We start from the raw sequence: 15,965 nt of genomic DNA, 5'->3' as shown, positions 1-15,965 counted from the left end.
TGTGTTTGCAATGTAATGATATAGCACAAAGGGCTAACTAAGGCTAGATCCCCAGTGGCCGCGGCGACGGCGTGTGTGGCGCACACAAGGTACGGCCCTCTATGGGGCTGGCCCCAGTAGCTGCCTGCGCGCCTCGGCACAATGCGCGATGTGCGACCACATTTTGCAAAGACAAGAATGTTGTCTTTTCTTGTGGCGACGGGGAGCTGGCCACAGCGGCGGTTCAGCCAATGAGGGCGAACCAGCCGCGTGATGTCATGGCCGCGCCCCCGCCATGCCTCCATGACGCACGCTACCTGGAGTCCACCAGGACACGCTGCTGCCGGGAATGAGCGCTGCCAGGCACCCCGTCGCGCACACTGAGGCCTTTGCCTTATGTATCTTAATGATGAGCTAATGTTATTAACATTGCGCTGTACCTAGTTGCATCAGCTACCACCTTCTTATCACTCCTATCAGGATCCTAGTCCTACAAGGAAATATTTTGGGTTAGCAGGAGCATCTGTGTAATAGACGTTATGTTTAAGGTGATATGTATTATTCACTGTCTATACTAAAAAAAATAAATGATCCATTATAAGTATCCCAGTACCTGGTAAGAATTTGCAGGTACATTGCCCCAGATGACTTGCAATCTAATTGTGTTTGTCCAAGTCACAAGGAAACAAAGTTAATTGCACCAGATAACAAGAAGAGTGTCCCTGGGATGAACCAGATTTTACTGCTTCAAAGGAAGAATCTCTCCATTCAAAGTTTCTACCTTTTTAGAATATGGATGTAAAGCTGCAATCTGCTCTACTCGCCATCAAAAATAAAAGGTCTCCTTTTCATCATTGCATGGGCTGTTTTTAGCAGTCTTAACTTTTTTAAAGTTCTGTTGCTGAATACTGGAGATATCTGTTACTAAACATGTACTTCTTTGGGAGGTTAGCGCTGCTGTTGCATTAACACAGCAGGGGTTTGGCACGGTAACAGCTGATTCCAGTGAAATAATAAACGGGTGCAAAGTCACAAAATAAAACGATTTTGAAATAATGAAAAAGTTTGAAATGTATCGGCTCTATGGAATTATCAGGTTATGGTATCATTTAAATTTTTTGTTTTGTGGGGGCGAGAGTTGCTGCTCTGTTTTAAGTCTCTTTTCCTGCACCAGGTACTCATTGCCAACAATGGGATTGCAGCAGTGAAGTGCATGCGCTCAATCAGGCGGTGGTCCTACGAGATGTTCCGAAATGAAAGAGCCATCCGATTTGTTGTCATGGTAACACCCGAGGACCTGAAAGCGAATGCAGGTAACGTGGCACTTTTGTCCTGATTGATCACTGCGAGAAAGGGAAGTAAAGCCAATTTGTTTTGGATGTGTTTTTGATCACGTACGTGCAACTTGGCGTTACAAAGTACAAACATTTGACTCTATAAAACAAATATATTAAAGCTAAACACAAGAAGGTTGGAACCCGCACTCAAAAAGATCAAAACCTAATCGAGATTAGATTAAGAAATTTACTAAATATCAGTATTGCCTGGGTCCCCCCTGGTCCCCTGTCTGCCCCCTACCTCTGGCAGCAGAGGCTGGGGGAGAGCGTGGGGAGGTTGCGGCAGGTGACCCGGTCCTCTGGAGGCTACTGGTGGCTCCCCTTGTAGGGCGCCACCATCTTGGACATGATGGCGCATGCACAAGACGCCGCTCATGCGCAGTGCTAGCGTGCAAGGCGGCCAGAGCAGGAAGGTACTTCACAGGGACTACAAACCCCAGCAGCCCCTGGGGCTGCAGCTCACATACTATCCCGCGGCCAATAGGGCATCGGAGTTCCCGTGCCAGGGAATAGATGCTTTTCGCGCGTTGAGGAGCACACCAGTCGGAGCTGGGACGAGGAAGGGGTAGGGTGTGTAGGTGCAGGGCGTCTGTGACCCCTGCACTAGGTCAAAGACCCCCATAGGCCCCAGCTAGGCCTCAGTTTGTGGTTGCTGCAGGGACCGGCCCGTCAGTTAGGGACACGGCCCCTGTAGTATTAGAGAGAGGGACACAGTAAGGACGCAGCGGCGAACAGGCGATCCGGTGGTCTGGACCAGACCATTATATCCATCAGAGACTTTCTTCATGGTGGAACCATCCATGTGGGATACCACCCTATGTAGAGGCGGAGGCTACGTCGACATTGCTGGATCAGTGGATCCGAATCATCTTCCAGCCATACCCTGGGGTAGGAGCACCTGGGCAGGTACTCCAAGTGCACCAAGTGTAACACCTGCAGTTCTACTGGGCAGCGTTGTCTCACACATTTGGGGGGTGGGGGAGGTGACTACTTGTGGATACCGGGGTGGTTGGGTGCCCATGGGCCCCTCAATACTTTTTGGGGGGGATATCCCATCCAGGGTGGACATTGTGTTGGAGGATGGTGTGAGGGTACAGCCGTGCGTGACCTAGTGGTGTGGACTGGTTATCATTGTTATTCTTATGCATGCAATAAAACTGTTACTCTTACCATCGTGTGTATTATTGTTTGGGGTACTGTAACGGGTTTATCCCACATAGTAGGATCCCGTACAGATGGACGCGCTGTCACCAGGCGGATCAGGCGCACCCCAGGCTCCCAGCAGTGGAGGCGCAGGCCTCCTGTGAGCCGCAGGCAATGCACCACATACACAGTAGCTGTCATATCTCCCAGGGGGTGGGGGAAAGTGCGCTACATCTGAAAAGTAGCATACATTATGGAACATGTGTAAAACCATAAATAGGTACAGAAATCAGAGTTTAGAAACAACATAATGCAGCCGTGGCAAAATGACATACACTACCGACACACTTTATCCTAGCAGGGCTAGTTCCGCAAGCCGGGGGATGCCCTGGCTTGCTAGCCCCACTCCCTCGGCGTGCCGCGCGTCACCGATGCGCGGTCACGCGTCATCGGGTGTCAGCGCCCCCTGCACGCACGTCCAGGGCTCCCCGAGGGAGCCCTGGTGTCCCGCGATCGCGGGACGGCGGCAGGGGGTTCCGGCGGACCCGGCAGCGGTAGGGAGAGTGCCCCGATCGGAGGGCGCTCTTCCGCTGCTCTGGCGCGCGCCCGGCACCCTCCGGCGCGCGCCAGGTTACTGCTGCAGCCGAGAACGGGCAAATGCTCGAATAAACTCGGCCGCAGCAGTAGACACTAATGAAAAATGATAAGAGATACTTATCTAAGCATGTTTAAGCTCTGATGAACACTCAACAAAATTAGAAAAAAGTGGGGGGTAAGGGAGCTGATAATACAGGTGTGTAACACTGGGATAGGTAGACCAAAAATGAAAAAACGAAACAAACGTACTAATAACAAAAAAAACTATAATGCAAAAAGGATACAAATATTAAAACAAGGGCTTAACGTTTCGGGGGAGAACCTCATCTTCAGGCCCGTTCCCAACAGTTCTATTCAACCGTAGTACTACCCTTTATAAATCGCCTATGCGTGTACCCAGCTACTTGTTACCAGTGTAACCCTCCCTTCCTGTCTACATCTGTGTACCGTGGGGGTTACTTTGACTCGGGGTGCTGGGTTCAGACGGCTGGGCGGTCAGGTAACAAGGCTGTAGATTAATGGGCGCCTGGAACATTTGTCATACAACATTCCTTTATTCAGAGCCCCAGGCACCGGGACCATTCATATTTCCTGGCGCTGTACGATTTTGTATTAAACATTCAGGACAACGGTTTCTTCCATCAGTGCCCACTCTTAACACTATAATGGAGGTATATTAACTTGGTTTCTTTCGTGTGTTGAACCCAGCCTCCCCCACCCCCCCTTGTTGCTTCGGGATACTCTTTGCTATAACCCCGTTTACACTTGGCCCATACAGGAATCCTGGTGGGTCCTTTGTAAGTGACCAATAGACATTTGGCCTGTTTGGGAACTGCCACTTCCTTACAGACGGAGAGGAATGTTACTGCAGATCCACGGTTAGAGCTGATCCACCGACACCCGGGAGCCCTCTTGACTTGAGGCCCCCTGTGGCATGCCAGATATCTATTCTTTAGCTGTATTGGACTCCCTTTGCCTTCTGCTGGGATCCTAATTAACAGGGAAACTGTCACCATCTATAACACAATAACATAGGGAGGCCTGGTCAGTAATATCAATTTAAGAACATGCCTATCTACGCTGCGAGAACCTCCACTCCTCTCCAGTCCTCTTGGAACCTAACCTTCTCGAACCTTCCCCTTGTCTATTGCACTCTCCGTGACGTCATGATCCCATGACAACATGGGGTGGGGTCCGATACACTCCAACCTTCTAGAAACCATATAAAGGGGGGTTACACCAGTTAAACAAAGGCAAAAGCATCAGGCGGAATAAACCGTAGAATCTGGAGCAATAACGGCAACGTCCGTTACGCGATCCGATCATAAAGAAATGCTACATAGAACCGCTGGGAATGGGCCTGAAGATGGGGGTTTCCCCCAAAATATTGCCCTCCTTGTTTTAATATTTGTATCCTTCTTTGCATTATAGTTTTTTTGTTATTAGTAAGTTTGTTTCACTTTTTCTTGTTTTGGCCTTCCTTTCCCAATGTTACCCACCCGTATTACCAGCTCCCTTCCCCTTTTTCTCATTTTTTGTTGTGTTCATCAGAGCTTGAGGCGGTGTGGGCGTTCTTCCCGGTTGTCTCATCTAGCTTTTATAGCTCAAATGCTTTTTTACTATGGCTACACTGTAAGTGTGCATTTTTAAGGATTATCGACAAATTATATCTTTTTCAACCTGATCTGTGCTATGTGCGTGTTATCTCCTTCTCTCGCTGAGGTCATATTCCCAAAGTGACGGAGCCTGCCTGTTTTTTTCCCACTACCCGATATTTGATCTGCACTGCTTGAAATTATCTCATTTCCTGTGAGTAGGATTGACATAGGAGCCAAGACACACTAGAAATTATTCTATCACTTGTCATACATCTGCACTTAGGAGTCTTGCTTTTTGTGTTTTTTTCCCCTTATTCTCCCCCTGGATCGTGTGAAACAAGTTAATCAGAGCTTGGACAACATGCTTAGATAGTGTATCTCTTCTCATTTTTAATTATTGCATATGTCATTTTGCCACTACTGCATTTTGTTGTTTCTTAGCTCTGATTTCTGTACCTGTTTTTGGTTTTACACGTTTCATAGTGTATGCCTGGGGGAGCGCAAACTTTTGCGGCTGCGCCCCCCTTACTGCCTGCTCCGGAGCTCGCGACCCCCTCCTACCTTTACCACAGCGTCAAATGATGCTCCGGGGTCTCGTGACCCACGGCATAATTTGGCGCCTGTGACGTCACGTTGCCATGGAGACGCGTCACTGCTTCTGAATCCAGGTACGGTTTTTTTTTTTTACAAGGGCCTCACGTGGTCCCCCAGCATTTAATTTAAATGCCGTGGGGAAGAGCGCTGGACCTCTGCAACCGCCCGCCCCTCATCCCCCCAAATAATCTCCCGCCCCCCAGTTTGCGCACAGCTGGTGTATGCTACTTGTCAGATATTACATTTCTTAATCTTATCTCAATTGGGTTTTGATCTTTTGGAGTGTGGGTTCTCACCTTCTTGTGTTTACATTTATTCTGAGGGATACAGGGGTTTCTCTGGGTTCTTCTGGGTTCCCAGCACCATGTCGTATTTTTGACTTCTTTGTTTTAGTAGGTGTGCTAATTCTTACCACTTTTTAAATATGTTAAAGCTGTTGTCAACCAGTGGATGTACTTCCCAGGTATTTAAAGAATCTATGTACTGCAGGTCTTCTAGATAATAATTAGTCTCCCATCTCTAGCCCCGTCCAATATCTCCACATTCTACGGAAAGCTTAGAGTGTTCGTGGTTAGCTCCTCGAGTCACAATGTAGTGAGCAGTGTAGTCGCTTTGCTTTCCCCCCTCTTCACCCCTGTAGAATACTCCCACAAACTCAGTATCCTTCATTACCTGGGATCATTAGCGGTGGGATTACTGTCATTTGCCGATTTTGTTTACAGAGTACATCAAGATGGCCGATCATTATGTACCAGTACCTGGAGGACCAAACAACAACAATTATGCCAATGTAGAACTTATCCTTGACATTGCGAAAAGAATTCCAGTTCAGGTAATAGTTTTGGTTCTTTCCCCAAGTATTCCCTGAGCATGTTAAAATGTTCATATTGGACGGAATATCAGGGCATTGCTTTCACAATAATGCGGTAATCATGACTAAAATTATAGGTGTCACCTTTTTTTATTGATATGGGGGGGGGGAAGCCACCCGCTCTTCCTCCCGCTCTTCCTCCCGCTCTTCCTCCCGCTCTTCCTCCCGCTCTGCCTCCCGCTCTTCCTCCCGCTCTTCCTCCCATATCTTGATGTAAAGGTGTTTATTTACATTTTTTTAACCAGTAAAACTATAGTTGTTAATTGAGCAGGAAGTCTTTTCCTAACAACGTTCTTTATTTCCCCTGACATTCCTATTTGCCCTATCTGTGCTCTGCCAGCATCAAAATACTGCAGTCAAACAGACCCAGAATGGTGTGGAATTAACATCACCTCGACCCTTTAGATGCATAATGTGTATAGATTTTAGAAATATACACAGTAACTCCAGAATAAAATAAAAATCTGCGAATGTATTGTTTGCTAGTGTGTTAAAAATAAATAATGATTATGTCGTAAAACCAGTAACTTTGCAATTGAGTAAGTGATTTGCTATACATTTTTTATTTTTTTTAGGCTGTGTGGGCTGGATGGGGCCATGCTTCTGAGAATCCCAAACTCCCTGAACTCCTGCACAAAAATGGAATCGCATTTATGGGTAAGAGCCTTTTAATCCTGAGTTTTTTGATTAGGTCCCAACACAGAAATTAGTATGCATCAATCTAAACGTCTCAGTAAAATGCTTATGTAGGATTTTTGTTTCTCTTATTTTTGTTTGGATCACAAGAATGCTTTTTTTTTATGTATGAAATAATGTATGTCAAGTTTCTTAGCAGAGGAGGAACTAAGAATTTTTGCACCCGGGCTAGTTCCACCACCTCCCTCTCAGTTACAAGTTGCTACCTGTGGAGAATGGGGGGTTTGGTCTGTCCTGACGGCAGACACCGGAAGTTGTGACCGCTGGGGTGGACTCTGTCCCCACCCTCCTCTGACCGCCCGACTTGCCCCTCCTAAACTGCTGCGACCGGGGCTGATTCCCCTCTCGCCCTCCCCCCCCCCATAGTTCCGCCTCTGCTTCTTAGAAAAATAAAGTGAGATAATATTAAAACAATATGTATGTATATCTTTATTTTATAGCGCTCACAGCTCTACTTGGCACTTTACAAGTACAGTACAAGGAATTATAATACAATAAGGGCATGAAATAAGATAATAGGAAAGGAAATCCCTGCCCCGGAGAGCTTACAATTTTAATTGGCATTTTAAGGTTAGTCTTAATGTCGGGAGGGAAAGTGCGTGGCGTATACGGAGTGTGAGGGAGTTCCACGTGGAAAGGAGACCGTTGTGGGTGGAACGCAGGAGACGAGCAGGGGTGGCAGCGAGAGATCAAAGCCGACATGTAGGGAGGAGCAGATTAGTGGAGAGACTTGAAGGTAAGGAGGAGAACTTTGTGGGTGTTCTGAAACTTGATGGGAATCCTGGAGAAGGACTTAAGGAGGAGATGAGCAAAGACTGTTTTGGGAGAAAGCGAAATTATACTAGCAGCAGAGTATAGGATAGATTGCAAAGGAGAAAGTTGTGAGGCAGGGAGGCCTGTTATCAGTATGTTACAGTAGTCCAGAGGGGAAAGGATTAGGGCATGCATTAGAGTTTTAGAAGTAGCGTGACAGAGGAAAGCAGATTTTAGTAATGTTAGAGGAAGAAGCGACACGTTTTAGCCATGCCCGGAATGTGAATAGAGAAGGAAAGGGAAAAGTTGAATGTCACTTAATTAGATTGTAAGCTTTCTGGAGCAGGGACTCCTTTTCCTAAATGTTACTTTTATGTCTGAAGCACTTATTCCCATGATCTGTTATTTGTATTATTTGTTATTTATATGATTGTCACATGTATTACTGCTGTGAAGCACTATGTACATTAATGGCACTATATAAATGAAGACATACATACTCATAGGCAACATGCTTTGGTGACAGGATAGATGGTAGAACCATTTAATGGTGATGGTAAAAGGGGATGGATAGATATATCTGCATATCATCTGCATAGAGATGATGCCTAGGGCCAAAAGAGTTGATGAGGTCACCAAGTGATGGTGTAGAGAGAGAAAATGAGAGGTCCCAGAACAGAGCCCTGAGGTACACAAACAGAGAGATCAACAGGAGACTAAGTCATGTTGGCAGCAGAGACCGAAAATGTGCGATGGGAAAGGTATGATGAGAACCAGGATAGAGCTTTGTTGCAGATACCAAGTGAATTTAGAATATGCAGGAGAAGAGGGTGATCGACAGTATCAAAAACAGCACGAGCAAGATTAGTAGGGAAAAATTACCATGGAATTTGGCTTAATGTAGCTCATTGGCTACTTCAGTGAGCACAGTTTCTATTCAGTGAGCTGTACGAAATCCAGATTGTAAAGGATCCAGGAGGGCATGGGAATTAAGAACGTTGATCAGAATACGGGAGAACACGAGATGTTCTAACAGTTTGGAGGCACAAGGCAGGAGGGATATAGGCTGGAAGTTAGTAAGGCACATAGGGTCTAGGGTGTTTTTGAGAATAGGTGTGACCATCGCATGCATAAAGGAGGATGAGAAAATGCCAGTGGACAGGGAGGATTTGAAGATGTAGATGAGAGTGGGGACAGAAGTAAGATATCTGATAAAGTGTAGGGGATAGGATCAAGAGGGCATGTGGTACAAGGAGAAGAGGAAACTAGCTTAGAAAATTCCAACTCTGTAACAGGAGAAAAAGAGTAAAAAATGGAAGGAGATTTAGGAAAAAGCAGAGAGGGCAGATCTTTAAAGGTGCAGACCATGAAATATCCTACATGTGTTTTTTTAAATAAACAAGTTTTGTACTATGAGAAAATACTTGTAGCATTTTTTTTTGTAAATAACTCTGAATTACATTTTTAATGTATTATAATGTAATAAGCATTTTTTGTTTCTACAGCAACCATATACACAGTCACATCCCCTTCCTTTTCTGAAACAGGCTCTGTCACACCCCTTTTGAGCCCTGCCCTCTCTTGCAGTGCACCAATTGTATCTAGTGACTGCTTGGTCACATAATCTTCCCCACAGAACTTTGCACCTTTGGTCCTCTTCTGCTGCACTGACAGACATTTTATTGAATCCCCGAGCCGAATCTTCGCCGACCGATCACAGGAGAACGGATCGAACGGCAACTTAGCTAATTACTTATCATTGTGTGGATTGTATTGTGCACATATTAAAGCTTGGACAGCTGATTTCAAGTAGTCAGTAAAGACTTGAGGAGAAGTGAAGGAAGGATGGGGAGGTCATCAGAGGAGGGAGTCAAATACAGATAAAAGATGACGTTTAAAAATAGTGGTTTTTGAGCTTCGACAGAGAGAGCAGAGTTAGAACAGGAGAGGAGAAAATTTATAGTGCAGATAGTCAGCCTGTGTAACAGTACATATTGAGGGTTAAATTGTCATGAAGAAAAATGTATTAAAAGCAAATGGTATTGATAAGAAGTAAATACGACTATTTTGGCATTGTGTGCACTGAAGAAAATAAAAGGAAGTACCTACAGTAAGTTAGAAAATAACATTCACTGCAAATGTAGTTTAGTTATTAAGTACTGTAGCTCGTTCAATAAGAAGAAGACTGTTCTGTTTAATGTAGCAGGATTTAATTTCAACAAAATGCCGTCTGTGAAAGAGTGGATAATTATAAAAAGTACTGTTTTGGGGGATAAACAAACAAACAATCAAAGAAGCAACTAAGTTGTATATTTTTAGGTAAAGGGATTCACAGTGGTGCTAAAAGTATTTTAGGCCGCACTTATAGTCCTTGCTACGGCGACGCTGACGTCACGCTACGGGTGCTGAAAAATCAAATGTAATTGACTTCCAGTGATCGCGACCAAGCCGTCGCTCCGTTGCGTCGCTCCCACTATAAACGCACGCGCCGAATTCAATACATTTGTTTTGATGCGCAGTCGCCGGGACTATAAGCGCGGCCTAAGGCTCCGCTTACAGTGACGGCGACCCAACGGTGACATCAGGCTGCGGTCGCTATACAATACAAATTGAGATGACTTCCAGCAATCGCGACCAAGCCGTCGCGTTACGCTTACTATAAGCGCACGCGACTGCGGCAATGCATTTGTTTAGACGCGATGTTGCTGTCGCCGTCACTATAAGCGCTGCCTTACATGCTTGTCTACCTTTTCCGCTAAACATAGTAAAACATTATTTGTATTGCAATGCTTTCCATTAGTTGCCAATTATTAGTAAAGAATCTATTACTCGACAGATAAAACCATTGATTTTTTGGCATGATAAAGTAAATCATAAGGTATAAGAAAATATCCCATATTTTCCATTACATTTAGTGATGACCTTTTCATTCATTTAAAACTCTCCTCTTATTTCTGCTGTGTTTTTTTTTTTTTTTTGCAGGTCCACCTAGCCAGGCAATGTGGGCATTGGGTGATAAAATTGCATCCTCCATTGTAGCCCAAACTGCTGGGATACCTACCCTCCCCTGGAGTGGCAATGGTAAGAAAATATTACTTTATAACCTTCTGTAGGTGCTTTACTGCTGTGGTTCTCAGAACATTGAGGGTTTGCAGCTGCAGAGAGCAGGCTGATACAATTACACTGCATTGCAGAAGGTGACATCTAGAATTGCAATCAACAGAAGAGATTCTCAAACCTCATCACTCATCAGTGCTCACCAGCCACTCCAATTTTAGGAATAGACAATGAGTTTGCACACATGATGATTCTTTTGAGTGAGTGGCAGGGAAGAAATGCGTGTGTGTGTTCAACACCCCTCCCTTCACTGCAATGATGCTGTAAGGGCCTAATACTGGATGCTAAGCAATATAAGTGTTGACAAACAACATCCCTGTTCTCCTTAGAGAGACCATCAAGATTTGTAATGACAGATCGTGTTAAAATAAGAAAAGCCTTCTTCAGAGGTGAAAAGCTAAGGATTTAATTGAGCTGCTCGGTCAGAAGGTAGAGATTAGTCAATTATGTTGGAGGCATAACACTCCAATAATCATATGGTAAATTTGTCATTTTGTGGATTTGTGCCTGACAGGTTAGCTCGTAATTAAACACTCCAGTGTTGGATAATCCTACAATGACAATCTGTTGCAGTATTCTTTAGAACTAAAAGGGATTATACAGATTTTTTACAATTATGACTGATAAAACATGCTTGCAAATATTCACTTGGGTTTCAACATGGGAAACGATAGACCACACAACAACAAAATGACCTACCGCGCAACCTAAATATATATGTTCTGAATTATGTAGATGGGTGCATATGGGGAGAGAAGGTTAAAGACAAGTTGATCCCAGAGCCCCCACAATATATTGCACTCAAGCCAAAACACCCCCCAAAAATACGATTAAGATGACAATATAACCATGCTTCAGTAGTCAAACATAGATATTCCTGAATGCTTATGTTTAAAAACAAAAGGAAAAGGTTACTGTAGAAATAAATTTAAAGACCCCCCCTTCTCCTGCCTGAGGCAGAGTGGGTGTGGTTAGTTAATTGGCTGACCTAACACACCTGCTGTGGTTGGTTAATTGCTAACCTAACACACCTGGTGGGTGTCCCTATTTAAACAGGGGCTTCTAACGAATCCTGAGCTTGGGTATCCTGACTGATCTGTGTGGTTGATTTGAAGTGCTGGTTGTTTAAAAGTGTGAGCAGTTAGAAACAGAAGCAGTTTGAACAAGGAAGCGGTTAAACAAGGTATAGTTTATTGAAGTACAGTTTACTGTTAGTACTTCTAAACTTCATAGTTGCTAGAATGAGTAGGATTGAAAATGCCACTCTATGCTCATCTTGCCACATGTATTTGTACTTGGACCAACTGTTCCAAGGAACATACCGCTGTGATAAGTGTGAGCGGGTGGTCTCTTTGGAGTCAGAGATTGCTGATCTGAAGAGGCAACTTGCAATATTGAGGGACATTGACAATCTTGAAAGGGGTTTAGAGCTCACTGAGCAGGTCCTTGCTTCAACTAGTGGTGCAGATGGTGACGCTGTTAGTGAGGAGCAGGTAGGTAGCTGGGTGACAGTTAGAAGGGGAGGCAGGTCGTTTCTGAGCTGACCCATCCCAATAGATTTGCCATGTTGAATGATATTGAGAGATCACTGTCTCCATGGGTAGTGAATTCCACATTTGAACTGCCCTGACTGTAAAGAACCCTTTCCTTTGTTGCTGGTGAAATTTCCTTTCCTCCAACCGTAAGGTATGACCCTGTTTCCTTTGTACTTCTGTTTGGATGAATAGTTCTTTTGAAAGCTCCTTGTATTGTCCTCGAATATATTTCTATATAGTTATCATATCCCCTCTTAGACGCCTCCTTTTCTAAAGTAAACAAATCTAATTTAGCTAGCCTCTCCTCAAATCAGATTATCCATCCCCTTTATTAATTTGGTGGCTCTTCTCTGCACTTTCTCTAGTTCCATAATGTATTTTCTAAGGAGTGGTGCCAAACATTGTACTCCATATTCAAGGTGTGATATGACTAATGCTTTTGTTTGCTTTTGCAGCTCCTGGATGATTTTGGGCACTATTGCTAAGCCTGCTGTCTACAAGCACTCCTAAATCCTTCTAGATCAAGGATACACATAGGTCACATAATTCTATTATCAATTTTGCAAACAATCTTACACAAAAAAACCCAGTATCCATGGTCTGATACTACATTGAAAATGTTGTCTTAACTGTACATTTTACATCGGTTCATCTAGCTCGGATAGTAATCTTGGGATGCATAGCATGGCATTCAGAGGGCAACAGCAGTTTCTTCCACTGCCTTATCGCTAGCTCCAATACGTTAGCTTGAGACCTTTTGTTTCTGCCTGCTGACTTGCATAAACACTTCTTTGTGTTTTAGGTCTAACAATTGATTGGCAGGAGAGTGATATGAAGAAGGGTACCTTGAGTGTCCCCCGGGAGCTGTATGAGAAGGGATATGTGAAGGACATTGATGATGGTTTGAAGGTATGACTGCATATGATAAAGTTTTAAAGAATGTCAAGTGTAAGGCCAAAAAAAAAGTCATGACAGTTGAATGGAGCAATATTAAGATACATTTGAAGGATGTTTTTATATTGTTTACATTTAGGCACTAATGATTTGCAGGGTAAAAAAAATAAATCTGTTAGGCTATAACTAATAAGACGTATTGAAACACTAGTTTTATGTTTGTTTTCACACCCTGAACTTGCCCAAGGCAGCATACAAAATGCTTTCATAGGGTGCTAGCCACCTGCTGTCCTTTGTCTGCTGTTTGTTACTGCACATGCCATTGGACTGCAAATTAACATTTTGGCTACTGCTTCACTTCATCTCGCACTTCCCTGCTCTGTTTACTTCTTCTACGTTTCCTAACATTCTCATGAATCCCCCCTAATAGCTTTCAGACTACTTCTCCCGAAACTTCCTAGTTTCACATAATGGATCTACCCTGCTTTTCTGTTACTCTGTCTGCAGCCATAAACTCCACCTCTTCCTCCTCACCTGCCAAGTCTACCAACAAAAATATTCCTTCCCCACCACCTGTAATTTTCCTTTCTTCTCCTACTGCTTTGTGGTGACACATCACCACACCCTGGTCCCACACATATTCCTACCCTCACCTGCCCCATTGTCTGCCCAAGAAGTAACTCCATATTGCCCACTGCCAACCACTCAAACCTTATTCAGTGCCCCTTTCTCCCCTCGTCCCCTCCCTTCCATTATGTCAGCTTACAAATGGAATGCCTGCTCTGTTTGCAATAAACTTACTGCAGTACATAACCTTTTTCTCTCCAACTCTTTCAAACTACTAGCGATCACAGAGACCTGCCTCATCTGATACTCCCTCACCTGCTGCACTATCTTATGGTGGCCTCTCCTTTAGTCATACCCCCAAAGCAGTAAACAGACATGGTGGAGCTGTAGGCATTCCGCTTTCATCTCGATGCTCTTTTAAAACAATACAGTTGAAGCACAAACTATCCATATTTTGTCCCCTGTCACTCTCCATGTTGTGGTCATCTACTGTCCCCCTGGACCTACCTCCCACTTCCTAGACAATTTCCTGTCTTCGATACTCCCTCTCCTCTGCATCCCCCACTCTCATTCTAGGGGACTTTAATATTCCAATTGACAATCCTAATGCTCCAAGTGCCTCATCTCTTCCTCTTAACCTCCTACTTTGGCCTCTCCCAGTGGACCAATTATCCTACACACCGTGATAGAAACTCACTTGACCTTGTGTTTTCTCATTTCTGCTCCCCCCTTAACCTTTCTAACTCAGTGTACCTTTTCACTAATCACCATCTCCTCTCCTCTCACTTTTTTTCCTGCCCTTCACCATCTTCTCCGACCTACTGGTATTTACCAACATAGATGTTTCACAGCTTTCTAGCTCTTTGCAAACCATCCTCTAATGTAACCACCCACTCCCGCCCTATATTGGTCACCTCCCTATACAATAGTTCTCTCATCTACCCTTTACCAGATTGCTCTTGCCACAACTCTCTGCTACTGTCCCATCAAATCTCAACCATAGCACACCAGCAAAACATAATAACTCCAGAGATACTCCGGTGGGGCTCAAGTCAATGGAGCAAATCACGCTCCACAGCCGATTTCATATACTGCAAATTCATAATTACTGCATATAATGCTGGTCTATCCTTTCTCCAGTCCCATCTACGTAAAACAGCTCAAACCGTGCTCCCAAAGCAATCCTCTGCTCCTTCCAACCAGTTACTGAGAAGAAAGTCTCCCATCTTCTCTCTTCGTCACCATCTACAACCTGCACTCTCGATCCTATCCCCTCACATCTCTACCACAATTATTCCTACACTAACTCATCTCTAACCGTTCTCTGAACCCAGGCTTGTTTCCTTCATCCTTCAAGTTTGCTTCTGTCACATCAACTCTGAAGAAACCTTCTTTCTGTCATGCAATCCCTTCCAGCTACCATTCTATCCTCCTCCTGCCATTTGCATCAAACTTCTTGAACAATTCATTTATAATGGCATGCTGGACTTTCTCTTCTAACTCTCTCCTTGACACACTTCAGTCTGAATTCCGTCCAAACCTCTCCTCTGAAACTGCCGTAACAAACGTTACTGATGACCTACTCGAGGCCAAATATCAAGGGCAGTTCTCCTTATTGCTTTGGACCTTGCTGCTGCTTTTGACACTGTTGATCATCCCCTCCTTTAGACACTCCATTCTATTTGGCTCTATCATAACTGGTTTACATCTTACCTCACTGAGCGCACTTACAGTATTTCCATTCATGGCACAAACTCCTGCTCGCACCCAATCCCAGCTGGTGTACCTCAGGGCTCTGTATTTTAACCGTTATTATTCTCCATTTAAACCTCTTCCCTTGGTAAACTAATACAGGCATTTGGTTTTCACTATCACCTCAATGCTGATGATACCCAAATCTACCTCTCCTCTTCTCTCTACTCCCGTGTCACTAGCTGTCTTTCTGCTACTGTATCTTTTCATGAATGTCCAATCAATATCATAAACTTGACATGTTAAAAACTAAACGTATAATTTCCCCTCCTAACTCTACATCTATACCGGATTTCTCACTTGTAGCAGATATCTCCACCATAACCCCAATACCCCATACTTTTGCTAACTACACAAAATATGTAGATATAAAATGTAATGTTGCACCCTATGGTATATAAATACATTAAAAAACATTAGTATGTTTGTGTAGCCTTTTAAAGAGCCCTGTCATACTTTTTTTTTTATGTGTTGCGTTTCCCCTTGGTTTTTAATGTTTTGTATTCTAGACATATTATGCTTGTATTTTTAA

The 15,965-nt window shown here is 44.1% G+C and overlaps 1 protein-coding gene across 5 annotated transcripts in view; it reads left to right on the top strand.

The window, feature by feature from the left end:
* The window catches only part of ACACA (acetyl-CoA carboxylase alpha), a 286,049-nt gene that overhangs the window by 20,847 nt on the left and 249,237 nt on the right, over positions 1-15,965 (top strand). For 3 of the 5 annotated variants that reach the window (XM_075589504.1, XM_075589503.1, XM_075589501.1), the window contains exons 3-8: positions 1,154-1,292; positions 5,682-5,711; positions 5,971-6,080; positions 6,695-6,776; positions 10,551-10,649; positions 13,023-13,129. In XM_075589504.1, the coding sequence (XP_075445619.1) occupies positions 1,154-1,292; positions 5,682-5,711; positions 5,971-6,080; positions 6,695-6,776; positions 10,551-10,649; positions 13,023-13,129 (567 nt within the window). The remainder of the gene's footprint in view (positions 1-1,153; positions 1,293-5,681; positions 5,712-5,970; positions 6,081-6,694; positions 6,777-10,550; positions 10,650-13,022; positions 13,130-15,965) is intronic. The other 2 variants (XM_075589505.1, XM_075589502.1) reach the window with 1 other exon arrangement.

The sequence above is a fragment of the Ascaphus truei genome, chromosome 3, assembly GCF_040206685.1.
Source record: "Ascaphus truei isolate aAscTru1 chromosome 3, aAscTru1.hap1, whole genome shotgun sequence".
NCBI lineage: Eukaryota > Metazoa > Chordata > Amphibia > Anura > Ascaphidae > Ascaphus > Ascaphus truei.
The sequence above is the reverse complement of the archived record's forward strand: the minus strand, read 5'-3'. Positions and strand labels throughout refer to the sequence as shown.